Below are 26,830 nucleotides of genomic sequence, written 5' to 3'. Positions count from 1 at the left end.
AAACAAATTACATTAGAAAGTATGCTAAAAAAAATTAAATTGTAATAATATTTCACAATACCACTGTTTCTACTGTATTTTTAATCAAATAAACACAGCCTTGGAGTCAAAATTACAGTCTTCTTCCAAAATTATTTTTAAAATGTTACTGACCTCAAGACTTTTAAGTTTGCATGATAAAGGACTGACTATTTTAAAGTGGGGCTTTGTGAGCTTTTGCTCTAGCGGTTTTACATTGTTTTTCTATTAAATTGATGGAAAAAAACTAAGTGTAGTATTAGAAGTGTGGTTAGAAAGCATTTGTTATTAAGTGAAAGTGAAGTAGAACTTTGTTTTTTGTTGTAGCACGAACTAGTTTAACTTGGAAGTACTGGGGAATTATGTCAGTTTTCCCCAGCAATGAAAATAGTCCTGCCTTCATATTAGGTCATATTTGGGTACAAAACCTGTGTGATCCCTAATCTGTTTGTGTGTATGGAAACAAAGAGATGAGTGTGCAGTTAGGAAAACCTTTGTTTCGAAATTGTGCAATCATGCAGACAACCAAACGAATCTTCCTCCCTTCCAAAGTGCAACACAGGACTGAATTGTTACAGCCTCATTGTATCCCCAATATATTCAATGATCACTTTTTTTTGTGCCACAAAAAGCCTTTAAGTTAAGTCAAAGAACACTTCAATTATGTGAATGATCTATAAACCCAATATTAAATACTAAAAAGGCTTCAACAATACAAAATGTAATATAAAATAATAATAATACTATAATTAATTTAAAAATAAGTATTAAACTTTGTGCTAATTTATCTATCCTCAATCCTCCTCATTTTTGCTAGAATTCATATTGTATTCCCTTTTTAACTCTGGCCAACACCCAAGAGGCTGGAGAGATGATTGAAACCACATGTTGCTCAAGTCAGCCTTACATGACCCTTCTCCTCAGTACCTGAGAGAGAATTGGCCGTCCTGTGTGAAGAGTAACACTGCCTAATCCAGACTTAGGTCAGAAGGGAGTTACGCCACTGTGGTCAAGAACTGTTTGTTTATCAATCTACCTACATGTTATCCCACATTCCTGCTAATGATCCAGCCTCTTTCTGGAATGTGTGGAATCCTTATCAGCTTACTGTGCTTATGCCAGTTTCAAACTGGGACTCTTATGACTGATTCAAAGTGAGGTAAATGAGAGAATTTGCAACAATTCAAAGAGACATTATAATAAAAGGGTAAATGCCCTCAACAATCTCCAAACCAAAACCAAAAACAAATTATTTTTACACACCACCGTTTTTTGGGAATATTCCCTTTCATCTTTTTTCTTCTTTTTCTTTCGGCTGTTCGCTTCAGGGGCTGCCACAGCAAATCATCTGCCTCCATCCAGTCCTATCCTCTCTATCCTCTTCTCTCAGACTGACTACCTTCATGTCCTTTTTCACTACATCCATAAACCTCCTCTTTGGTCTTCCTCTCGACCTCCTGCCTGGCAGCTCTAACCTCAGCATCCTTTTACATATATTCACTCTCCCTCCTCTGAACATATCCAAACCATCTCAACCTGGCCTCTCTAACTTTGTCTCTAAAACATCTCACATGTGCTGTCCCTGATGTACTCATTCCTGATCCTATCCATCCTCGTCACTCCCAAAGAGAATCTCAACATCTTCAGCTCTAGCTCTTCCTCTTTTCCTCAGTGCAACTGTCTCCAAACCATACAACATCGCTGGTCTCACTACTGTCCTGTACACATTTCCTTCCATTCTTGCTGGTACTCTTTTATCACACAACAGACCTGACACTTTTCTCCACCCATTCCAACCTGCCTGCACACGCTTCTTCACCTCTTTTCCACACTCCCCATTGCTCTGGACTGTTGACCCCAAGTACTTAAAATCCTGCACCTTTATTACCTCTTCTCCCTGTAACCTCACTGTTCCACTTGGTTCTCTCTCATTCACAAACATGTATTCTGTCTTGCTGCGATTAACCTTCATTCCTCTTCTCTCCAGTGCAAACCTCCACCTCTCTAGACTTTCCTCCATCTGCTCCTTGCTCTCACTACAGATCACAATGTCACCTGCAAACATCATAGTCCATTGAGATTCCTGTCTGACCTCATCTGTCAGCCTGTCCAACACCACCACAAACAAGAAGAGGCTCAGAGGCGAACCTTGATGCAGTCCCACCTTCACCGTGAAGTCCTCTGTCTCACCTACGGCACACCTTATCACTGTCCTACTGCTCTCATACATATCCTGGACCACATACTTCTCTGCTACTCCAGACCTCCTCATACAATACCACAGCTCCTCTCTTGGCACTCTGTCATATGCTTTATCTAAATCTACAAAGACACAAATGCAGCTCTTTCTGACCCTCTCTGTACTTCTCCATTAATATTCTCAGAGCAAATAATGCATCTGTAGTGCTCTTTCTTGGCATGAAACCATACTGCTGCTCACAAATGTCCACTTCTTCCCTTAGCCTTGCTTCCACTACTCTTTCCCACAACTTCATTGTATGGCTCATCAGCTTAATACCTCTGTAGTTTCCACAACTCTGCACATTCTTAAAATTCATTCTTAAGATTCTTAAAAATCAGCACCAAAACACTTCTCCTCCATTCCTCAGGCATCCTCTCACTCTCGAAGACCTTGTTGAACAACCTAGTAAAAAACTCTACTGCCATCTCTTCTAGACACTTCCATACCTCCACTGGTATGTCACCTGGACCAACTGCCTTTCCTCTCTTCATCCTCTTCAAAGCTCTCCTAACTTCACCCTTGCTGATACTTTCTACTTTCTGGTCAACAACATTTGCGTCTACAACTCTTCTCTCCCTGTCATTTTCCTCATTCATCAGTTCTTCAAAGTACTCCTTCCATCTTTCCCTCACCCTCCTGTCACCTGTCAGAACATTTCCATCTCTCTATTTAATCACTCTAACCTGCTGCAGATCCTTTCCATCTCTATCACTCTGCCTTGCGAACCGATACACATCCCTCTCACCTTCCTTACTATCTAACATTGCATACATGTCCTCATACGCTTTCTGTTTGGCCTTTTCCACCTCTTAAACTCACATTGCATCACCCTATATTCCTCTCTATTTTCCTACGTCCTCTCGCTGTTCCACTTCAGCTAACCTCTTCCTCTGGATACTCTCCTGGACTTCCTCATTCCACCACCAAGTCTCCATGTCTTCTTTCCTCCTTTCAGATGACACACCTAGCACCTTCCTACCTGTCTCCCTGATCACTTTGGCTGAATATTCCCTTTCATGCAGTGTGTCTAAAATAGCTGTTTGTGATTCTAAACGTTGTGCACTAAACAAGTTGTAAACTCGAAAGAGCATGATGAATATATTCCCTCTCAAAAGAAAGAATCAAATCTGTATATGAATTTTATTTTGTGTTTTATATTGTGTAGGTCTCTGGCTAACCGGCTAACTCGCGTTATTACTGTCTGAAACTGAAATAAGCAGCTTTTGCCTGCAGTATTATCTAAAACTATGTCTATTAGTGCAGATTTTCGTTCTTACTACTTTGAAGTAAAGATAAAGGATGTGCCAATTTGTTTTTTAAGATGTTATGTTAAATATTCACATCTTATTGAAGTTCATGCATGTGCACCGCAATAAATAATAAATATACACATCAGTTTGATGGACATTGTTAATGCTGATGTAGAGGAATTACAGTTGCAACATCTCATAATTTATCAAAAAATTTGTAATTTTTCACTGAAAAACATGAAACACTAGGAGGTTCAGGATGAACTTGAATTGCTAGTTCTTCCAATGATTCCTCATCTGACTTCAGTCAGATTGATATGGTTAAATATATGCCACCGTTACTGTCTTTACAGTATGTACAGTCGCATAAGTAGTAGACCAATCACAACCGATTTGGCAGATCTAGCCAATCAGAGTAGAACAGGCTCATGGAATGGAGGGATTTAAAGAGACTGATTCATTGACGAGTCGTTTGAGAACCATTAAATATTGTGGTGATGTGAAATGTATTATGAAAAAATGAAAGTGTTTTTTTAATCTTTGATGCATGTAAACCGGAGACCTGCAAAACAAAATTAGGAAGAAAGAGATGCCTTTAAGACTTTAAAGGTGTCATGAACTGGCTTTTTTCATTTTTTTCTATACTGTTGTCTGAGGTCAACTAATGATGTTTGTGTGTTTTTTACATTCAAAAACATCATAACTAATAAGTAATAGGCTATTTTCTACACTGGTTTTGAGGCTCTCTCCTGAACGCTGGGTTTTGATGGGCGTGCAGCAATGGAGACTTGGAAGTTAACGTCCACAGCTAGGATTGGATAACATTTGCACATTTAATGAGCTTAAGCTCCCCTGTCAGTGAAGAGAGAATGAGGGAGAAGTGGCAACAAGAATGATTAGCTCGATCACAGGGCTCGTAAACATCTTTATCAAACAAACACAATGATTTATTTCTCATCGACCCGTGATTGATTAGACTATTATTTTTATATTATACATAGCCCGCAAGATCGGACAATATAAGCGCGAACCGCGTGCACACGCATACACGTTCGGTGTACGCTGCCGCCCATTAGATGTCAGCTCAAGAGAGACTGAGAAAGAATAGCAGAACAAGAAAGGAATATAATGAGATCTATAACACTGCAGTACTATTACATATAAAAACATGTTTTACTCACATGTGTGTTGCACCATTCCTGTCAGATCCAAATCCAGCATCGACTGGAGATTTGTTTACAAACGATCCCGCAGTGAACTAAAGTGAACATGTCTTCCCCACGTGAGCTGGAACTTCATTAAAAATAAAAGTTCAACCACACATTCCTAATATTAGGATCCGAAGGAAGCTTATGCAGTGACTGTGTTCTTCCACAAGCGCAATATCTTAATCTTCCTCGGCATGTTTATTGTTGTTGACCACCTAGCACAAGCCCTCCATGAGTCAGTGGGCGACGCTACTGGATTAGACGCGCTGTAGATTCTGTAGAGGCGTGTTTCGTTGTGTTTACTGACGTTAGTATGAAGCACAGGACCGTGGACCTGGTGTCTATGAAAGCTTTTCTTTGACTAACAAGGAAGTTTTCAGCTCTGAAACTTAGAGGATATTCTTATACTACCATGACCTTTTATATATCAAAAGCTCAAGGAAAAGTTGATTCCTCAATTCATCGCCCCTTTAATAATTTTATTCAGCAAGGATGATTGAACTATTGTAAAATAATAGTAAAGGGTTAGTTCACCCAAAAATGAAATGTATGTCATTAATGACTCATACACCCGTAAGACCTCCGTTCATCTTCGGAACACAGTTTAAAGCAGGGGTGAAACACTCAGTTTCAGTCAATCTCATGTCAATCTTGAGTACCTATAGAGTAGTATTGCATCCTTCATATCTCCGAAAAGTCTTTAGTTTTATTATATTTATAAAAGAAATATGGGCTGTACCGAGTCTTTCCGGAAAAAAACGAGCGGCTGGAGGCGTATCGTGTGGGCGGAGCTAAAGAATGACGAGCGCAAAGCGGTGACGTCCTCAAGCGTGGAGAAACTCATGGCTATCCAGCTCAGCTAATACAGATAATGATCCAGAATCATTCGGAGGCTGAAATAAATTGAACAGGAGAAACGGCAACAGCAGGACATCCGTCTCTGTGGTATGTACTGTATTTACTCTTTGCACATCAGACTAGTGTACATAGAACAACACAATGGAGTAACCGTTAGCGCATTTGAATGACGAAGCACGCGATTGTGTCGTTTATTGATGTTTACTCACGCGACGAGCCAACAGCACAGACATTTGAAGCAGTTTTACTCACTGGCTGCTTCCAAAGCAGGACCGAACCTTTATCGCTGGGACTGCTCCGTCAAAAACACACTTCTTTGGTATGATTTGGTGAAGTCCTGTGACAGCAGTGACGTGGAGATCCGCAATGTTGTGAAGCTTCCTGTCATTTCTGCGTTCAAATCGGTTCAAATGCAGCGCTGCCTTCTCGTTGAAGCGTTGAAGTCGCTCGACGTCACCCATAGGAATAAAGTGGAGCGCGGTGGAGCGAATAAAGTGGAGCGCATTTTACCCCCCATTTTACCCCCCAAACGGCGCCTGGATCGACTGGATCTGCACCTGAGAGAGTCTTTATGGGTGTGCATGTCCTCTCTCGCTCTAGACCCTACCGGGAGAAGAGCCCGTACAGCCCATACAAGGACCTTCCGCTCTATTAACGTCAAGTCGAGCCATACTCGTAAAAAACTCGCCGAAACTTGTGAGAAACCGGATGGAGTATTTTTAACACAGAAATACTCCATCCAACGTCCAACATTAGTTTTTGAAACTTTGTCTATGTTTAGGATGGGAATCTAAGTCTTTAACAGTGTAAAAAGCTCAGTATGCATGAAACAGCATTTCACCCCCCCCTTTAAGATATTTTATATTTAGTCCGACAGCGTATCTAAGTATGCACACTGTACAGTCCATGTCCAGAAAGGGAATAAAAACATCATCAAAGTAGTCCATATGTGACATCAGTTGGTTAATTATAATCTCTTGAAGCGTCGAAAATACGTTTTGGTCCAAAAATAGCAAAAACAACGACTTTATTCAGCATTGTCTTATCTTCCGCATTTGTTTTCAAACCTCAAATAAAGATTCAAACGGTCATGAATTAGTGAATCGATCAATGATTCGGATGGCCAGTGTCACATGATTTCAGCTGTTTGGTAGCCTGACGTGGTCATACTCAATTCTAGTCAGAATATGAGTCTGAAACTGCTCCATTGGGCTGTGATTATGAGGTGTGTTTCAACCGAACTAGGAAAGACATCAATTGGATAGACCTACATCCAATCAGAGCAATGAAGGGACGCATAACGTTACTTGTCAAATGTCAACAGAGCTCAACTGCACTGTGTTGCCAAGTCCGCGTTTTTTCCGCGGGATCTTTTCTATGTCCACGGGTTGAAGCGACTATTATGTGATATATAGACCCTGGAGTGCGAATTTTAGCAGCAACCTTGCCAAATAACACACATTTTACCCCCCAAACGCCATTTTTTCACCAGAAAACCCCCCTATTAGTTGCTGCGTTTTGTTGTAAAAACTTGGCAACCCTGTCTGCACGCGCGCTGAAATCAGGCTGGAATACACGATCTTTGCCAGAGTTGTAAAATAATTTAATGATACACAGAGTACTTACCCAACATGATCATCATTTCTGAGAGAAATTGTGAAGGTGAATGCATATACAAACAAGCTCTCCATTTAGGATTCAAACAAATATAATCCAAGCCCCTTTGATGACGTGATGATTACGTTACTGTTGATCATCTGTCCGTCATCGTCTAAAGCCCGCCCTGATGATTTCATCGGTCCGAACAGTTTCTGTTTGGAGATAATTACTCCTCTATGGAGCAAGGCCAGACCGAATTGCCCGACCTAAAATGTTTGTGGGCGGGGCTAAGTTCGGCTGGCATCCAGGCTAGCTGTTTGGCAGTTTGAAACGCAATCCAAATCATGAATCAATAAGCTGATTCATTACCGTTTGAATCTTTATTTGAGGTTTGAAAACAAATGCGGAAGAGAAAACACTGCTGAATAAAGTCGTAGTTTTTGTTATTTTTGGACCAAAATGTATTTTCGATGCTTCAAGAGATTCTAATTAACCAACTGATGTCACATATGGACTACTTTGATGATGTTTTTATTCCCTTTCTGGACATGGACAGTATAGTGTGCATACTAAGATACGCTGTCGGACTAAATATAAAATATCTTAAACTGTGTTCTGAAGATAAACAGGTCTTACAGCTATGGAACAACATTAGGGTGAGTCATTAATGACCTAAATTTCATTTTTGGGTGAACTAACCATTTAAAGACTTGATATAGGAAAAATTTCAAGACTATTTACCAAAGCATCCTTTTTTTTTTTACAAGTTTCACAAAAATATTAATGGAATAGTTCACCCAAAAATAAAAATGGACTCATTTACTCACCCTTAAGTTGTTCCAAACCCTTATGATTTTCTTTCTTCTGCTGAACACAAAAGATGATATTTTGAAGAATATTGGTAACCAAACAGTTGATGGACCCCATTGACTTCCATAGTATTTTCCCCCTAGTATGGAAGTCAATGGGGTTCATCAACTGTTTAGTTACCCATATATTCTTAAAAAATATCTTCTTTTGTGTTCAGCAGAAGAAAGAAAGAAATTCAAGTTTGGAACAACTTGAGCAGGGGTGTCCAAACTTGCTCCTGGAGGACCACTGTCCTACAGAGTTTAGCTCCAACCCAAATGAAACACAGCTGAACCAACTAATCAAGGGGTGCGTCTCAATCAGCTCCCTAGTTCAGTTGTCAGGGAACTGATCAGGGTGTCAGCCCATTGACTTATGTCCTGATCAGTGCCCTGACTAGTGAACTAGGGAGCTGATTGAGACGCAGGGAAGGTCTTGGCATACTAGAAACTTCCAGCAGGTTTGTTGAGGCAAGCTGGAACTAAACTCTGTAGGACAGCAGCCAGGACCAAGTTTGGACACCCCTGAACTTGAGGGTGAGTAAATGAAGACAGAATAAAAAAAATTGAGTGAACTATCGCTTTAAGCAGCATGGTGGGTCATGGTGTCGCCTGTACACTTGACATTCTTCTGTAAAGAATAACAGATTTTCATTACAAGTTACATAATACCACTTCAGACTGTTTCCAATGTGGGGTTAAAAGAAATTCCTTGAAAATACACATATTGACACAGAGAAAGCTGTTTTCAACATTGATAATAATAAGAAATCTTTCTTGAGCTGCAAATCAGCAATGATTTCTAAAGGATCATGTGACACTGGAGTAATGGCTATAAAATTTACCCTATAACTAAAACGTTTAGTAATTTTCTATGCCAGCTCTTAATGACCAACACATGCATAAGAATCATCTCCCCACTGGTATATGAGAAAACTCATGAGTTAAGATCAGGGGGAAACCTGTCCCACTCCTCACTACAGTCCCATGGCAACGTAACCCCATGCCTTGGTCACGGCCCCTATGGTCCTACTCTTCTGCATCACAGCAACAGCGGCAGGCATGCCTCATTAAATCCTGGGCCTGGTAATTAAGATAACCACTCAACCATTTCATAAAGGGACTAATTTGTTTCCTTTGCAGGACAAAAACTAAAAATAAGTTAGGAACTCTCTTATTTTAGTTAGATGCATCTTGCATTACAGTGATATATATATTATTTTTTATATATTTCCTTGAGATCATTAAATATTACAGAATGTATCCACGGCATTGCTAAATCAGTTAGGGTTGTGAAAGACTGATTCGTTGTGTAACATAAGAACAGTGGCAAAAACTTTGGTAAACATTTTGTAATTTAGTGTATAAGTCGAGTTCTCAAATCCATGCAAAAAATCAAGCCATTGGAGACAACAGCAATGGCTCATTTAATAAGATTTAATTTTTAAAAATTGCAAGCTTTTCTTGTTAAACTGAAATAACCTATTTATGTGACTTAATCAAATAAATCAAAACTTAATGTCACATCTAAATGAGTATAAAAGATGTCATTGTTAATGTAAAAGAGGACATTGAGATAACCATTGAGACAACAAATGTACCATTTAGAAACTCATCAGCAGTGTTTTAGTAAAGCTGGAAAAAACTGAACTAAGGTTTCTTGGAACAATTTTTATCAGCATGGAATGTGCTGGAATCAAGTGGTGTGGCCCTAAATAATGACAGTTAATCATTATTTTATTGTTTTAGATCTATTACAGTTTACACAGAAACAAACCTTACCCAGCAGAGCCTGAAACAGATGACTGCCAAAGATGGTGGAGACCTTTTCCACGCTGGTCTTCAAGGCCTCCTCCTCTGGGCTAGTCAAACTTGCCTGGTACTCTTTTAGTAGCCCGACTGCTCTTTTAGTATCTGAAATAAAGGACGAGCTTTACTAATACAACTCCAACTTATAACTCCTTTCATCCATTAACTACATTCTCATTGTGACAGTCTGAAGACATTCAGACATTCAAACTGTATGTCTAATTCTGAAAAGGCTTTGCTCAATGCTAGAAGCTTGAAATTTTAAATTTCTTTCCTTTAATTATTAGAACCCCTCGAATGGGTACGACTACGAAACCATATGTTCATCTCAACCAGGGCTGTCTTACAACAATTTTTCAATTAACAGCTAAAAATAAATTCATGATTTAATCTTCTGTAGTAGCATACGTGTGAATAACAGAGACCTGGCCTAAAAAATACTTTAACACCTAAGTTATACATAAAATGCATTAAAACGAGTAAAGTTGACTTTAGACAGCCACAATTAAAATAGTTAAAATACTTTTTCACAATTAAAGTTTGATTTCCCCTTGTTAACACAGTTCATCACATTAACTTTGGACATGAAAGTTAATCTATAGCTATGTCTACTGTATAATGCCATACCAATGCATGCATTTAATATTTCAATTTAACAAACTAGTTCAATTGGTGTTTGTGTATTATCTTTAAAGTAAGGTTTCAGTTGTTAACATTAGTTATTAACTAACACTAACTAACTATGAGCAATAAAAATATTTCTTATAGTATTTTTTAATCTTTGTTAATGTTAGTTAATAAACAATATATAGATGTTCATTGTTTGTTCTTAGTGCTATGTTATTTCACAGTGCATTGACTAATGCTAACAAATACATTTGATTTTAATAACGTATCAGTAAATGTTGAAATTAACATTAAAAAGATGAATAAATGCTGTAGAAGTGCAGTTAATTATTAGTTCATGTTAACTAATATAGAATAACTAATGCTAATGAAACCTTATTGAAGAGTGTTACCTACTTATCTTTAAAATAAATGCTTATTAGTTATATATTTTGGTATGTAGGCCTATTGATATTGATATATATATTTTTTTATTTAGGTTTTTAAATACTGGGGGGGGGGGGGGGGGGGGGTCTGAAGCATTCTCACTTTTTGGAATGCTTCAGATGCTGGTTCAGGGGAAGGGGAGGTTAGTAGAGGTAGGCTCCACCTAAACATAACAGTTTGTGAATCGTGATGGGTTAAACCGGGTCATGGTGTCGCCAATACACTTGACATTCTTCTGTTAAGAATAGCGGATTTTTATTAAAAGTTACATAATCCCATTTCAGACTGTTTCCCGTGTAGGCTAAGTGGAGTTAAAATAAATTCCTACTTGGAAATACACATATCGACACCGTGTATTAAAAAGTAACTTAAAGAACTGAAAACTGTCTATATATCTTCATTATAAGATGTCGACTTCTTATAACGACTAAAGTTGACTGTTTTAACGTAACTTACCATATTTATGTACCATGATGTGAAGATTGTTGCTGTTAGTTAGAAAACTGGTCCTGTTAATCCAATTCGTTTCGACTAGTTGGATAACAACGCTTTAAAACCCTTCTCAGGGCCAGTTGTCCCTTTTTAGCTAGTCTCCGAACAGACTGTAAAAGTTTTGCAGTACTTTTCCCCCAACAGTGTAGATATCGTTTCTTTGGGAAGTAGGCTAGTATTAACGACGAGAATAAGTTGTCAGGAGATGCCTGTTGTGCTAGTCGTGAGTGTGAAGCGCCGTTGCTTCCCGTTATCTGCCTCTGGCTCCTGCATTGGGAAGTTTTGAGGGGAACTCGAGGGCGGTCTGCAGTAACAGGGTCTTACTCATCCTTCATCCAAATGTAAACTGTGGATAAATAATACTACAGCTTATCAATGAGCGTGTCTTTATGGTGGGAAAACATGCAGCTTTAATGTAACGTTATAAAGGCGAACGCTAATCATATGAAATTGTGGCTAGCCAAAAAGAAGGGGGGTTATAAATGACCACATTAAATATACCTGAAATTTATTTCGTCAGCATTTCGGAAAACACCCTGTTTGCCATGAAGGGGTGATGCAAGTTTGGCCATGGAAAATATTTATTCCGTAGTGTCGCATGCCACCTAGTGGAGAAAGTGTGAAGAAACTCCTTTTTTTCTTTTTTGCAATAAAGACGTTTTTAGAAAAGGGGGAAAACATTATATTAATTACCAGCGTGATTAGGCAGGAGCCTCATGTTTTCCCACAGCTTTTTTAAGTCGGTGTTTTCTCTCGCCTCTATGAATGCTTTAGGAAAATCCCGAAGTGGAGGTCGTTTCTTCTTCTGTCGCTCCGTTCTCGTTTACGTCTGTGCGTTGCTTGGTGACACCATGGGTGACACGAAGCATGACGTGCTTCGAGACATGCTTTACATTTGCTTTATTGCATTAAATCAAATAATAGAACAATTGAAACTGCAACAACTTTTCTCATTGAATATGAATATATAATATCCAGAGTCACAAAATATTTCCAATATAATATTTCCAATATACAAAAAACGTAGGCCACAGTGTTAAAAGACAGCTTTAGAAGGCCGCAAAAAATGAAAATAAACATTAATTTTGAACCAAACTAACAGTTAACAAATTTTCTAGATTTTATTATATGAATATGATTTATCCTATGACATAGGCCTATTCATTTTCACAATCTTTTAAATAACCGGTAGCCAAATGGTTATTTATTAAATGCTTTGCTCCTGAAATTGCTTGTTTTTATTATGCCATCCAGGGGAACAGTTAAATCATTGAAATTGATTGACATATAACTTGCACTAAATGTAAATTATCTTAGCAAGAATTTAAGGCAGAATGTAAAACAGTTGGCAACCTTCTTTTTTTTCTTTTTTCCCTTTAAGCATAGGCCTATATGTTGGTATAGAATCAATGAATGTAGGTCAGGAGGGCAAACTAATTTTTTATATATATATATATATATATATATATATATATATATATATATATATATATATATATATATATATATATATATATATATACAATTCTGTATGATTTATAAGCCTTTTAAAAAAAATGGGGACATAATGTCCTCATATTTCACCCTCACCCTATGATTACATCTAGGTTTTGAGATATATATATATATATATATATATATATATATATATATATATATATATATATATATATATATATATTAGTCACCACGTAAAACAATAAGTGTGTGGTCTCAAATTATTAACTGAAACAAAGTTCATAGTAGTTAAAGAATATAAATTGGGTTCAACATTCATAATCTTTCTTTTAAAAAACATGCCTTACAAAGTGTCACATAAAAAAAAAACAGCCTTATAGACATATACACATTTTATACACCTGCTTTATTTATAAAAAATATATATAATTTGAATGAAGAGTAACAGTTCTGCCCCCGGTTTCACATAGTCCCAGATACATGTTTGAGACGTTTTAACTGAAAGCAACTTGCACTGACATATCTTATTGCCATTGTTATTTCTCAAGAGGCACATCAGTGATGTGATGAACTAAGGCCTAATCCTGGTTTAATCTAAGCCCTGTCTGTGAAACCAAGCCCTGGTTTTGCAAAATGGTCAATGGGTGGCAGCATTGCACAATTTGCTGCTTTAATTACATCAAATATATCAGTTCTCATACCAGCTTATTAATACCTTAAACTAAATAAAAGTACAAATATTATGTGAATTTTCTGCATTACACATTTAATATGATGTGATATTGTTGATGACCATATACAATCCTTCAAAAAGTGAAACAAGGAATGAACTTTCATGGTAAGAATGGCATCTTTTCAGAGATTAAGCAGGGGGATACATCTCTCTTCTCCATTTTGACGAGAAACACAGTTTCTTCTCCTGTTCACAAGCAAAGAGAAAAAAATCCATTATAATAGCATGTCAGGTCTGTTGTTGAGTAGACCATAGGACATACATGGCATTGCACTATCTACATAATTTGACTTTTTTTCACAAATATTAAAACATTTGTTAAATGCCCTGGAATAAAAAATACAAAATAAATCAATAGCCTTCAAGTAGGTTTGTATTTGTGTGTGTGTGTGTGTGTGTGTGTGTGTGTGTGTGTGTGTGTGTGTGTGTGTGTGTGTGTGTGTGTGTGTGTGTGTGTGTGTGTGTGTGTGTGTGTGTGTGTGTGTGTGTGTGTGTGTGTGTGTGTGTGTGTGTGTGCGTGCGTGCGTGCGTGCGTGCGTGTGTGTGTGTGTGTGTGTGTGGTGGTATGAATTTTGGCTTTGTGTATGATGGACATTTTAAGGATAAGTCTTGAGTTGGTAAGTTAGCTTGCCTTGCAGTCAGTTTAACTTATTAATATTTATAATAAACAATACATTTATACTTACACTGTAAATATTTTATAGTATTTTACAGTGTATAAAATCACTTTCATAATTTTAATACATTAATTATAAAGAAAATTAAAAATAGAAATTCTGTTAAATACACTATTAACATTAAAAAATATATAAAACCAATTACAATGACTATTCATATTTTTTGCATGGAATATTGCGGTATTTATCATAAATGATTTATCTGTAATAATCATTGTTTTTTTGTTTTTTATTCGCATCCACATAATCTTTAGTTAAAATAATTTCCTCTCCCTCTTGCAGTGACTTCTCATCTCTGATGATCTGTTTACTTGCATGAGGGCAAGACAACCTGTAATTATAATTATGATATGAAGCCCAACTAACTTTTATAATCTATCTGTTAAAACTTTAATTATACCCACAAGAATGTTGAGTTTTATTGCTTACCTTTGCCAAAGAAACAGCCCAAACATCAGCAGCAATGATATCACATCAGCCGAGATCCATATTCCCATGTACTTATTAGGCTCCTTTTATTGTTACATGCATACAAAAATACACATAAAGGATTCCAGAGGTGTTACATATTCAGACAAGCCCATGTGAATTATAAAATGTGGAAAAATAGCTTCTCTTTAATGGCACAATAGATAGGTGAAAAGATTTACCAGATGCCAGTCAGGCTTAGACATGTTTTTGAAGATGTGGCAGGCATTGGTGGTCACTGAACTGGCCCCAGAGCACCACAGTAATGAGAACAGCCAGCGTTCATTCACAACCCACAGATTCACGGACACATTTTCTTTCCGCAGCTCACTGTCCAGCAAAATAAACAAAAATGTATGTCAAAACTAAAACAGACATAAACCTTCTCTCTATTCATCTGCTTCCATATCAGCGACCTTTTCAACAGGTCGCAACAAGCACGTTTTCTGCACAATAGACAGGAGTGGTAGGACTGTTTTAACATGAAGTCTTATTCATCAGTCAAGCTTTTCTTGTTCATTTTATTGTTACTTTATCTTTACTGTCAGGTAAAATTATAAAATGACAGGTTAACCCAACCGGACAAAATATTGTCTGGAAAAGGCCTCATCAATCTTCACTTGTTTAAGTTTGCAAATCAGCATTCCTGCTACTATAATCATTATAAGACACATTTGTAAGTTTAAGCTATTTCAGCAGCACAGCCTTTCTGTCATATTTGTAAGAAAGTAAAACCATGTGAGAATGATCCCTAAGGCTGTGAGATCATACCAGCGGCAGCATCATGTCTCTGCATGTCAGATAAGCTGCACCAATCCTTCTACACTTACATTATTTCACGAGTGCTCATATTATATTTCATGTTCAGGAAGCTTCCACCATCCTCTTTCAATTCGGATACCACATTATACACCTGCTTGTACCCTGGTGAAATATTTCTCACGTTGTGTCTGTATTCTTTAGGAAGCCACCATATCTGAAAGTGATACACAATATTAAAATGACAGTTAATGGTGCAGTTTTTTTAAGGACATGTAGCATTAATAAAAGCCATGTTTTTTCTAGGGCCTTTAACATTGTGAGACTAAACAAACAAAAAAACTAGTTGTATATTTATCTGAAATAAAAGTTGTGTACAAAACTAAATTGAAATAAATATACAGAACGGAAATATAAATAAATAAATAAAAGTAAAAACATAAAAGCTAATTTAATATATTAATACTATAGTATATAAATAATACTGTAAGAAAGAAAGAAAAAGTTTTAGGATTTTGTCAAATTTAAAACAAAAAGTCAAAAAGTTTTTGTATTAAATTAGAAAACTTTCGCAGGACATTTTCACTAATGGTCTCGGTATGATAATATTACCTTGTCTGGTGAGATGCCTGACTGTTTGATAGCGTCAATGGTGTAGTAGGAGTCGCTGTTGTGGAATCCTGTTGAGGTGTTCTCATTTTTAAGGTCAAATATAAGGGAGACATTATACTGTTTGGCCATGTCCAAGAGCTCAGAAAGAGATGGTACTGTCTGGTTCTCAGCCTCTCTCTTCTCTTCCTCTGAGAGCAATGACACTGACTTAAATGGATCTGTCTGTATTTGAAAAACAAAATATCTTATTTTAAACAAATTTGTCATTACACTAAAACAGACCATCTGAACATCGAATGCGGGAGTGGAGGATCTGCTCAAAATAAAGTTGCAATCTCAGTTCAGTTCAAGGTTGCTTTGCTAGATATCTCAAACCAAAACATACTCCTTTTTCTTGGAGATATTGTGCTGCTTAATGTATTTTTTGCAACTGCACATGAGTTGCCTTTAAATAAATGTTAATATAATATAATATAATATAATATAATATAATGTAATATAATATAATATAATATAATATAATATAATATAATATAATATAATATAATATAATATAATATAATATAATATAATATAATATAATATAAAATAATATAATATAATATAATATAATATAATATAATATAATATAATATAATATAATATACATTTTTATTTCTATATTGTATAACAGCAATTACTGAATCAAATGTGTCAATCTAAAACTTAAAATTAAATACAGATGTCATAAATATCAAATAAAAATAAATCTTTGTCCTCACTCTTAAAAACCATTCGCCTGCATTTAACGTCTGTAACTCTTGCAATGTGAAGTTAGTGTGCGTGCCGCCATCTCGACCTGGAAATTTCTTCTTCACATCAGTTGTTCGTAGTAGAAAGTTTTTATCATAGTCATGCATAAGAAAAGGCTTCATGTCCTTGCTGAAAAAAGATCATGACAAGTGTATTAACACACATGCGCGCGCACGCGCACACACACACACACACACACACACACACACACACACACACACACACACACACACACACACACACACACACACACACACACACACAGCAGCAAGTGTCTATAGTGCTTCTGAACAGAATCTGAATCTGTTACCTGAGTTGCACATCCGTTTCAAATGCCACCACCCCACACTCCACACTCTTCCTGAAAGACATCATGGTATTCTCTGGAGCTAGCTAAATACATAATTAATAATACACATAGAAATAAAACATTTAAAAGTACAAATCAAATCACTTTTTGTCAGAAAGAACATTATTTTACAACTCTGTTTTTATTCACACACTGTAAAAATTATTTTTAATTTTTGTTGGTTTAACTTGAAAAAGTAAGTAACCTGGTTGCCTTAAAATTTTGAGTTTATTGAAATAAAAAATTGGAGTTGATACAATGAAGGGAATTTGTTTAATAAACAGAAACTCAAAATATTATTGTATCTGAACCACATAAAAATGTGATAAACCATGAAAATAGCGCAATTTGGCATCACAAATAAAACACACACAATATGCTTACAAAATCTTTTAAAAATATTTGAATAAAATGAGTATGAACAAAATATTGGCTCTGGAAAGGCGTTGGCAGACTAACTTAACATGTGCTGTGACATGATGCACAGTCTCAGCTGTAACTCCTCCCGTCTGTGTGAGGGTCTGAAGCATTCATTTCATAGTGGAGACCCTGGAGGATCTCAGGGTGTTCAAGCTTAAACTATTTGCTTATCTTCTTCAACTCTTTGAAAATGTGAGCTATTTTTATTTTTATATATAGCTAAAACTAGACCTAAAAGTGTTCAAATAATTTTAGTAATATATTTGTTATTATTCATTGTGTATTTAATTTTATTTATAAACAATTCATTTTAAAATAGAGATAAGTTCCTTTTTTAGAACCAATTACCGTGTGTGCGTGTGCGTGGTTCAGGTATTCCCCTGATAAAAATTTGACCCATGTACAAAACAGCTTATAAATTACATTAAATTATTTATTATTACATTTTTTGAAAATGTAAAAAATGCCATGTTTAGATGTCTGGGATGCAGTTACAGAACAAAAGTCATCATGTCCGTGGAAAGCCTCCATAAAAGGAAGGAAAGCCTCCATTCTATGGAGGAAAACTACGAGAGAGAATAATTTTCAACTTTAAAATGTATTTTTTCTTTGTAATACATTCATTTAAATGTACATGAATGTAAAAGGACCACTTTTTGTCCACTCTCTGAAAAAATGTTTATAGAATCAATATTTGATTCACAATGTTTCAGTGGATTTTAGTGATGTGTTTATCATTGTTATTGAGTGTGATGATTTTCCTAGTATAAAGCATTGTTGTTGTCAAAGATACAAACATATTTGATCTAAAACCATATGATTCATATAAAGATGTATTTAAAATCTTGCTTGAAGGTTTTGTATAAATGTAAAAGTAAAAATGGAACAGATTACAGTTAAACAGGTTTAAGCTTTATAAAACCGTTTATAAAGGGTTGTATTTCTTTATACAGGTGTCTTATAGGATATGATTTTATTTAAAACTTTTTTATTTTAAGGATCTAATTTAAACTGTTATGAAAATATATATATATATTTTTTTTTTTAAGTTAAAGCCTTACATAGACTTACATAGAAACAAGCATTTTCTGGCAAAAGCCTTACATCGGCTTTACATGTCCATACAATGCTACCTGCCCCGTCTGCTGTGTTTTTCTCTTGTAAAACATCTAATGTATGAATTTAAAAGGACCAGTTTTTGTCTGCTCTCTGAAAAAATGTAATTTGTTTTATATTTTCAGTACATTTGAGTAAAATATTATACAGCGTAAACATATATTTTGTTTCCATCACATTTAAAATAGAAATGCATTTCCCTTCATAAAACCAATTTCGTGTGTGTGTGTGTCAGACACAAGGTCAAAGGTGACAACCGCGTGGGTGGTCTGTGGGGGGAGGGGAATGAAGGGGGCGTGGTAGGTCAAATGTCACCATCAATCATTTTGACATTTGCTGTAGCATATGAACTACTTTAATGAAATACATAGATGGCTTACAACCAGGGAACGATGTCATAATCATAATCCGAAAGGGATTCAGAAACTACAGGAGATGATTCATCCTGTGACTAAATCTTATTTATTCTAATAAACAGCAAAAACAAATTTTGATGGGCAAACCAGTGTAAAAATGTGTATACACGTGTTTTAACAAAGGGAGGGAATGTCTCAAAATGAAAGTTACACTTACCATTGGAGCGCCACGATGTCCAACGAGGGAGGGTTTTGGGGGAAGATTATTGGTAATGCACGGAGAGCAGATTGCAAGAGGACTCAGAAACACGGCAGTGGACACTGCCAGGAAGGTCATCATTATAAAAGCCTTACAAGCTACACAGGCAAACACACACAAAAAATATTCAATACAACATTTTGGAAATAAAGCATAATCAACTGTATGCATCATAGTGTTAACTTTTACATTTACAACGAATGCCTGACAAATACCTTTCATTAAAATGTCATTAGCCAATATAATGCTTTATTGCACAGCTCTCTAGTTAACTGATTCATTCAGAGGTGTGATATTTTCCTAATATCTTCTGTCATCTATGGCAACACTGTCACAAACACCCCTCCTGGAAAGCGATTTCAAGAGGGGCCCACAGCAACCAGGGCCCCGGAAAACCCAGATAAAGCCCTGATTATAAACTGTTTTGGAGCCACTACTGACCAGCTTTTTGAGCCGTGTGATAACTCTTGAACACGAGCCAGCTGATCAAGGTCAATGCCACCACAGCACCCAGCTGCAGGAAAGGAGCCGTGGCCTATGTGGGAAACCAAAGAGGGGATTTTTCAATCTACAACAATAGTGATGTAACTGGAGATACAGACACCTGAGTGTCAGTTCTTTGATAAATACAGCGTAATGTAGCATTATGTTGAGGGATACGCTTGCTCTCGGAGTAAAATATTACACTGCCCTTTTAATTTAAAAGCAAACATGAAATACAATGAGAGCCAGCTGCAAAAATGTGAAGACAGACAAAGCACCAATACTGAAATTTTGAAGGCTGGTTTCGGCGTCATACCTGAAATGATATACGGACAGTTTGCCACTCCTCTTTCCATTTTATACAAAATGCAGTTGTGAGAGTAGTAACAGTGAAGAGACCCCAAAACAGAAATACCTGAACAGATAACAGAAAAATATTGTCAGATCAATCATTAACATGCTGTGAACTTCCTTTATGTACTTAAAGCTTACTAACTGTGATATAGCGTTACCAAACTTTTAAAAGGTCACCAATATGAATTTGTTTAACTATGGGCACTTTTGGCCTATAGTTTATTAATGCTAAATTTTATAGTAAGCATTTATTTTATAGTAAGCATTATCTTAATATTCATATTCACACTTTCCAAATAATTAACAAAACACAGCTTACTAAACATGAAACTTTACAAATACATTTATAAAGAGCTAAATTGTTTTTGTGAAAATGAGACCAGGAATACTTAAGCAATACAGCAATACTTAAATTAAATTCCAAATGTACAATTGTACAATTATTTTTAAATAAATGTTGAAAAACATTTGTTTGGTATCATTTAATATTGTTTTATTAATATTTGTATAGCCTGCTTGTTTTTAAGTTGGACAGCCTGTGAGACAAAGCTACCTTTACATAATACATCATCTATAAATAAAAGGGATTTCAGAAGTAGCAAAAATTAATGAATACATGGCTAAAGTTTTTTTTTTTTAAATGAAAAATTTATGTTTATCTGCTTGGCATCCATTCAAAATCTTCATTTGTGTTCTACTGAAGAAACAAACACACCTACATCAGGTGTGTTTGTTTCTTCAGTAGAACACAAATGAAGATTTTTAACGGCAACTGTGTGTCAGTCACGGGGTGTAATTCTATGAGAGTAAAAAACACACAGACATACAAATCCATATTAAACCCTGTGGCTCGTGGTGATACATTGATGACTTTCGACATGAAATGATTGGTTTTTGCAAGAAACCGTACAGTATTTGTTATTTTTACCTCATATCAGAAGAATCTCATCTAGTATTCCCCAGCGCCATTACTTCCGCAGAATAAGCTCAAAATACCGGCAAGCAGAGTCCTGAATGGGTCCGATTTTGTAAATCCGCACCCGCCCGTACCTGCGGTGCGTTAAACCGCATCCGACCCGTTTTCCGACACGGAGCACTAATTAAAATCTGCACCCCTGCCCGCTTGAAATAGAACCGACACCCGACCCGCACCCGAAATAAAATCAGTTAAGCGTATAACATAGGCTTACACATTTATTACCAGGTCATACAAAAGTAAATACAGCACCACGCCACGTCTTTAAAATTCGAACACATATTTTCAATGAGTCGAGGCACACCGGTGGCGGCATTTGGCTCCTGTCCACGGCGACTCAGAAAGTTGTTCAAAATCCTGCCGCGCCACAGAGCGCCAATGTACTGATTTGACCCTGTGCAACGAGATGCACACATCGTGCAGCTCTACTGACAGAAGTGGATTCAAAACTGAGCTCACACGTATATAATGTGCGCGTCTGGCGCTGAGCTTTGAGTCTGGTGTGCAACCCCATTGAAGCCTTGTGTGATTTTTGGAAAGTGAGAGAATCCAGGGCGTGGCGGCGCGAGCACAAATAACCTGATATTATTTTTAAATTATTTTATTAATTTGAAATACAGGCAAGACATATTTTTGTAGATGTGTTCCTAAAAATATTTTTACGTTTGCACCTGACTGTTTTAAACCCGTGTTAGACCCATGTGACCCGAACCCGTGCAGGACTCTGTTGGGTGAACTATCCCTTTAAACGCATACCACTGGTCTTTAGTGACCCAGGACCCATAGACAGTAAAAGAAATGGATGGAGCGATCCCATTGCCTTCTACGGCGTTAAGTGATGTCAGTATAGGAGCACTCACTTCCTGATGGCTGAGCTAACTGCGCAAGCTCAGACTGAGCTTGACGACGTAGATGTGACGTGAGCCTCCTGTCTGACAGCTGTAGGTCTTCTAGTAGTTGTGGAAAGTGAAACCTGAATCACATTGTTTAAATATTTTCTCCCGTTGCTTTTGGCTCACTATGGGCTTCTCCCCATTCTTCCCCCTTGACTTTATCAGACTTCATGTCTCCACGTCCCCCCGACTGTCTCATAGACAGTAAAAGATTGCCTGCGAGCGTCTCCTCAGGTCTATACGGTAATTTCTCAACTGTGCGACAGAGTCGCGTTGGTTATGACACAATCGTTAGCCTATTTTTACAAAAACAGCTTCTACGGGGCGATAGTGTAAGATACAAGGTAATGGAGCCTTTTATGCATTGTCGTGTTTCTTTAGAAATAAACAATGGACAAATGGAGTCTTTAAACGTCTTAGATGTAAAGTTATTCACTGTCAACGTGACTCAAAAATGAATGGGGTCAATGGGATGCTAACAGCAGGTGATGGCTTGGTTAGCAATGGCAGCCCCTAGGGGTGGAACGCTTTCCGAGTGCTAGATTACCCCCTTGCCAGGACCAAGCCTGCAGTCTCCCTCTCATTTACTGAAGCTTTAGCGCCTCGATCGCCCCCCGGTGACCGGTCCCAGTATAGCCGCCCCTCTGTGTTTTCTAATGGACGCGAGGCAAACTAAATAATAAAATTACACTTCAAATATTTTTCCCCCAAAGATAGTTTATGTCATTGAAGGCAGTTATCATCACGATGATTTCATTTCAAGTGTTTGTTTTTAAAATAAGTTTAGTTTTAGTTAGTTATCTGATGCTTTAAAAACAGGGGGTGTGACGTCATGATTGACAGCTGAGACTGACGTGTTCTCTGAGTGAAGTTGTCACTGAGGCACTAACGGACTTTTTTCGGAATTTTTGGGAGCAGATTGGTGCTTTAGCTTTAATTTCTACATTTCCATAACTGTTTATTTCACACCAACATAATTAATTGTTCTGCATCTGCGAGAGTGTGGGTGGGCTTTTGATATGGCAGCTGTCCTTCCTGCTCTACTTCCTGCGCTCTACTGCGCAACTCCGGTCACGAAATCGCTACTGCGCAGACTCGGATGTCAGCGCCGTGCACCCAAGGGGGTAGCACTCGGAAAACGTTCCACCCCTAGGGGCTGCCATTGCTAACCAAGCCATCCCCTGCTGTTAGCATCCCATTGACTCCCATTCATTTTTGAGTCACTTTGACAGTGAATAACTTTACATCTGAGGCGTTTAAAGACTCCATTTATCTACTGTTTATTTCTAAAGAAACACGACAATGCATAAAAGGCTCCATTACCTTTTATCTTACACTATCGCCCCGCAGAAGCTGTTTTTTGTAAAAATAGGCTAACTATTGCGTCATAACCAATGCGACTCTGTCGCACAGTTGAGAAATTACCGTATAGACCTGAGGAGACGCTCGCAGGCAATCTTTTACTGTCTATGAGACAGTCGGGGGGACGTGGAGACATAAAGTCTGATAAAGTCAAGGGAGAAGAATGGGGAGAAGCCCATAGTGAGCCAAAAGCAACGGGAGAAAATATTTAAACAACGGGATTCAGATTTCACTTTCCACAACTACTAGAAGACATACAGCTGTCCGACGGAGGCTCACGTCACATCTACGTCGTCAAGCTCAGTCTGAGCCAGCGCAGTTAGCTCAGCCATCAGGAAGTGAGTGCTCCTATACTGACATCACTTAACGCCGTAGAAGGCAATGGGATCCCTCCGTCCATTTCTTTTACTGTCTATGCGTGCACCCCCGCCTGAAAGCTTCAAATATGGCAAGCGGAAACGGATGATGTCGAGTCGTCCATATTTTTTTACGGTCTATGCCCAGGACGTCATTCAATACCTTCCTCCTCCTCCTCACTTTTTAAAAAAAGTAAGACTTCAATTCTTTATAAAACAATATAACAAGAAAAAAAATTATAAAATTATAAAAGTGCCTGTTTTCCCATACATTTCTTTGTAAAAATGTTATAGGGTCTCAAATGACCCGAGGTGTGTAACAGTTGTATATTTTTTTCCGCACAACAATAATTCACCTTTCACAAGGTGTCTTATACACAATGATGAAGTGATGTTTCACTCATAGTTACCGCAGGCAGAAAACAAAAGAATAGAAAGTATCATCAGCAAAGCTTAAAATGGCTTAGTAATTTACTGCAGATCAAGTACTGAACACAATCACAAACACTTGATGGTGGATCTGGCGGGAAATGGGATTAATTTTCGTGTTAAATAATTAAAAGGTTAGTTCACCCAAAAATGAAAATGCTGTCAATAATTACTCACCCTCATGCCGTTCTAGACCTGTAAGACCTCTGTTCATCTTCGGAACACAAATGAAAATATTTTTGTTGAAATCTGATGGCTCAGAAAGGCCTTCATTGACACCAATGTCATTTCCTCTCTCAAGACCCATAAAGGCACTAAAGACGTCGTTACAAAGCCCATCTCACTACAGTGACTCTACAATCATTTTATGACGCGACAAAAATAGTTTTTGTGAGCAAAAAAACCTAAATAACGACTCATATAGTGATGGGCGATTTTTAAAACAACGCTTTGTAAAGCTTCGAACCGTTAAGAATCATTGTATCGATTCATGATTCGGATCGCGTGTCAAACCACAAAACTGCTGAAATCCCATGGCTTTGGCAATCCGAATCATGAATTGATACACTGGTTCTTAACGGTTCAAAGCTTTACGAAGCGGTGTTTTGAAATCGCCCATCACATTTGTTTTGTTTTTTGCACACAAAAACTATTCTCGTCGCTTCATAAGATGATTGTAGAGCCACTGTAGTGAGATGGGCTTTGTAACGACGTCTTTAGTGCCTTTTATGGGTCTTGAGAGAGGAAATGACATTGGTGTCAATGAAGGCCTTTCTGAGCCATCAGATTTCAACAAAAAAATCTTCATTTGTGTTCAAAAGACGAACGGAGGTCTTGCGGGTCTGGAACCGCATGAGGGGGAGTAATTAATGACAGGATTTTCATTTTTGGGTGAACTAACCCTTTAACTCTCTCATATTATGTAAGTAGGGCGTCTAGGGGTTGAAGCTGGAGATAAGGCCTTTGGGAATAAAGGACCTCTAACTTCGTCTGAGGACGTGGCCTGAACATGTGACAGTCTTTGATAGTTTTGAGCATATATTTGAGATTGTAAATATGAGCCAGATGTTGAATGCACAAGGAAATTAGCTCAGATGAGGACAATGAACATCTGCTCAAACTGCCAAGCTTTAAAAGATAACAAAATATTTAGTTCAGAGGTCTTCAACCCTGCTCATGGGGATCCACTGTCCTGCGAAATGTATTTCCAACCTGCTTCAGCACACCTGCCTGTGTATTTTCATCAAGTGATCCTGAAGAGCTTGATTAGCTTCAGCTGTCTTTCATTAGGTTAGGAGCTAAACTCTACTTTAGTTTATTCTTCTGTAATTGTTATTCTAATATCAGGAGAGATTCATATTATTGTGACAGGTAGAATTCCATCCGTGTTAGATATAGATCAGGGTCACTAAAAGACTTGAATATGTAATAATAATTTCCGAAACATTCTTGCACTTAACGGTTAATTTGACCATCATACAACAAATGCAAAAAGTATGAATACCTTATGCAGCCAGTGTAAATTCAAGGGCTCTCTAATTGCTAAATGTAGCAATCCAAATACCTAAAATGAATGAAGAATGATTTCATTAGAAAAAACATTATTTACAATTTCTACTCACTGAGCAATTCAGTTCATATTATTCCCTTCTTCTTACCAGTAGAAGGAGACAGTAAATGGCTAGCACAGCAGAAATGATCGTCACTATCATGTACCAGTTCACCCATCTTTTCAAATTTTTGAAGAAAAGGCTGCAGGAGGAAAATGAAGCAACATGACAATCAGTTATTTAAACTGCGAAGCAACATTCCAATGGATTTACAATTATAATCATATTGTGGAATTATGTTTGTGCTCACTCGTTTACATCAGTGTGGTCGTTGAAGGCAATAAAGCAAACATACATCCAACTCAGGGCAAGTATGGACACAAAAGACAGAAAAGAGAACCAGCAGCTCGGCCTCTACAAACAAAGACAAAACAAGACCGTAAATTTAAAGACATGTCTCTTTCTGTAAGTTACTAGCTCTTCTCTTTGTCCTGTTTAAAAAAAAAGTGAACTAATAGTTTTCCCTGATCACTCCACCTGTTTGCGTGTGAAGGTTCAAAGTGATAATTTTGCAACAAATGAGAGCCTGGGGGCATTGTCTTCTCACGCAGAGTTTCACTTACTGGTTCAAATATTCAAAGTGGGGCCAACCTCTAAACCGAGTGGTTATTTTCGTAGCTGATTATTACTAGTCAATCTCGCACAGGATTTTAGAAATCTCTGAATGCAGCGGTAATTGTTTCTGACACAAATTAAAAGAATTGAGAGCCTTGCTTCTGTATTTAGGCTTCTAATTAACATACTTTTCTGCCTGCCATGATCATCATCTCCACTGCTTTGTACTCACTTAAAAGGGAAGAGCATTTACATGATAATTGTTCATTAAAGAGGCATTCAATGACAACAATTTTCTTTGATTCGGTTCTACATTTATTATGGTAAACTATTCCGCCTCTCTCAACTGATTGTGTGAACAGAGTAAAAAAAAAAAAAGAAAACCAATTGCAAAGATGTCTGCAAATCATAGTAATAGAGATTGGGTGCGTTCTTG

General features: G+C 37.2%; 2 protein-coding genes across 7 annotated transcripts in view; both read right to left on the bottom strand.

The window, feature by feature from the left end:
• dlg3 (discs, large homolog 3 (Drosophila)) overlaps positions 1–12,110 on the bottom strand; it is a 134,831-nt gene extending 122,721 nt beyond the window's left edge. Inside the window, exons 1-2 of one of the 4 annotated variants that reach the window (XM_067457581.1) lie at positions 12,071–12,110; positions 9,801–9,937 (exon numbers count right to left, since the gene is read on the bottom strand). In XM_067457581.1, the coding sequence (XP_067313682.1) occupies positions 9,801–9,937; positions 12,071–12,095 (162 nt within the window). In that variant the 5' untranslated portion in view covers positions 12,096–12,110. Of the gene's footprint in view, positions 1–9,800; positions 9,938–11,341; positions 11,683–12,070 lie in introns of those variants that run through there. The other 3 variants (XM_067457572.1, XM_067457573.1, XM_067457584.1) reach the window with 3 other exon arrangements.
• A 1,112-nt stretch (positions 12,111–13,222) lies between these two features.
• Positions 13,223–26,830, bottom strand: part of gdpd2 (glycerophosphodiester phosphodiesterase domain containing 2) — a 29,013-nt gene continuing 15,405 nt past the window's right edge. For 2 of the 3 annotated variants that reach the window (XM_067457569.1, XM_067457568.1), the window contains 13 exons: positions 26,090–26,193; positions 25,888–25,981; positions 25,734–25,793; positions 20,176–20,274; positions 19,818–19,911; positions 19,335–19,474; positions 17,187–17,269; positions 16,846–17,005; positions 16,085–16,306; positions 15,544–15,689; positions 14,896–15,043; positions 14,675–14,757; positions 13,223–13,754 (listed from right to left, as the gene is read on the bottom strand). In XM_067457569.1, the coding sequence (XP_067313670.1) occupies positions 13,691–13,754; positions 14,675–14,757; positions 14,896–15,043; positions 15,544–15,689; positions 16,085–16,306; positions 16,846–17,005; positions 17,187–17,269; positions 19,335–19,474; positions 19,818–19,911; positions 20,176–20,274; positions 25,734–25,793; positions 25,888–25,981; positions 26,090–26,193 (1,497 nt within the window). In that variant the 3' untranslated portion in view covers positions 13,223–13,690. The remainder of the gene's footprint in view (positions 13,755–14,674; positions 14,758–14,895; positions 15,044–15,543; positions 15,690–16,084; positions 16,307–16,845; positions 17,006–17,186; positions 17,270–19,334; positions 19,475–19,817; positions 19,912–20,175; positions 20,275–25,733; positions 25,794–25,887; positions 25,982–26,089; positions 26,194–26,830) is intronic. The other variant, XM_067457570.1, reaches the window with a different exon arrangement.

This window comes from Pseudorasbora parva, chromosome 11 (assembly GCF_024679245.1).
Source record: "Pseudorasbora parva isolate DD20220531a chromosome 11, ASM2467924v1, whole genome shotgun sequence".
NCBI classification, from domain to species: domain Eukaryota; kingdom Metazoa; phylum Chordata; class Actinopteri; order Cypriniformes; family Gobionidae; genus Pseudorasbora; species Pseudorasbora parva.
Note: the sequence above shows the minus strand (reverse complement) of the source record. Positions and strands in the feature narration are given on the sequence as shown.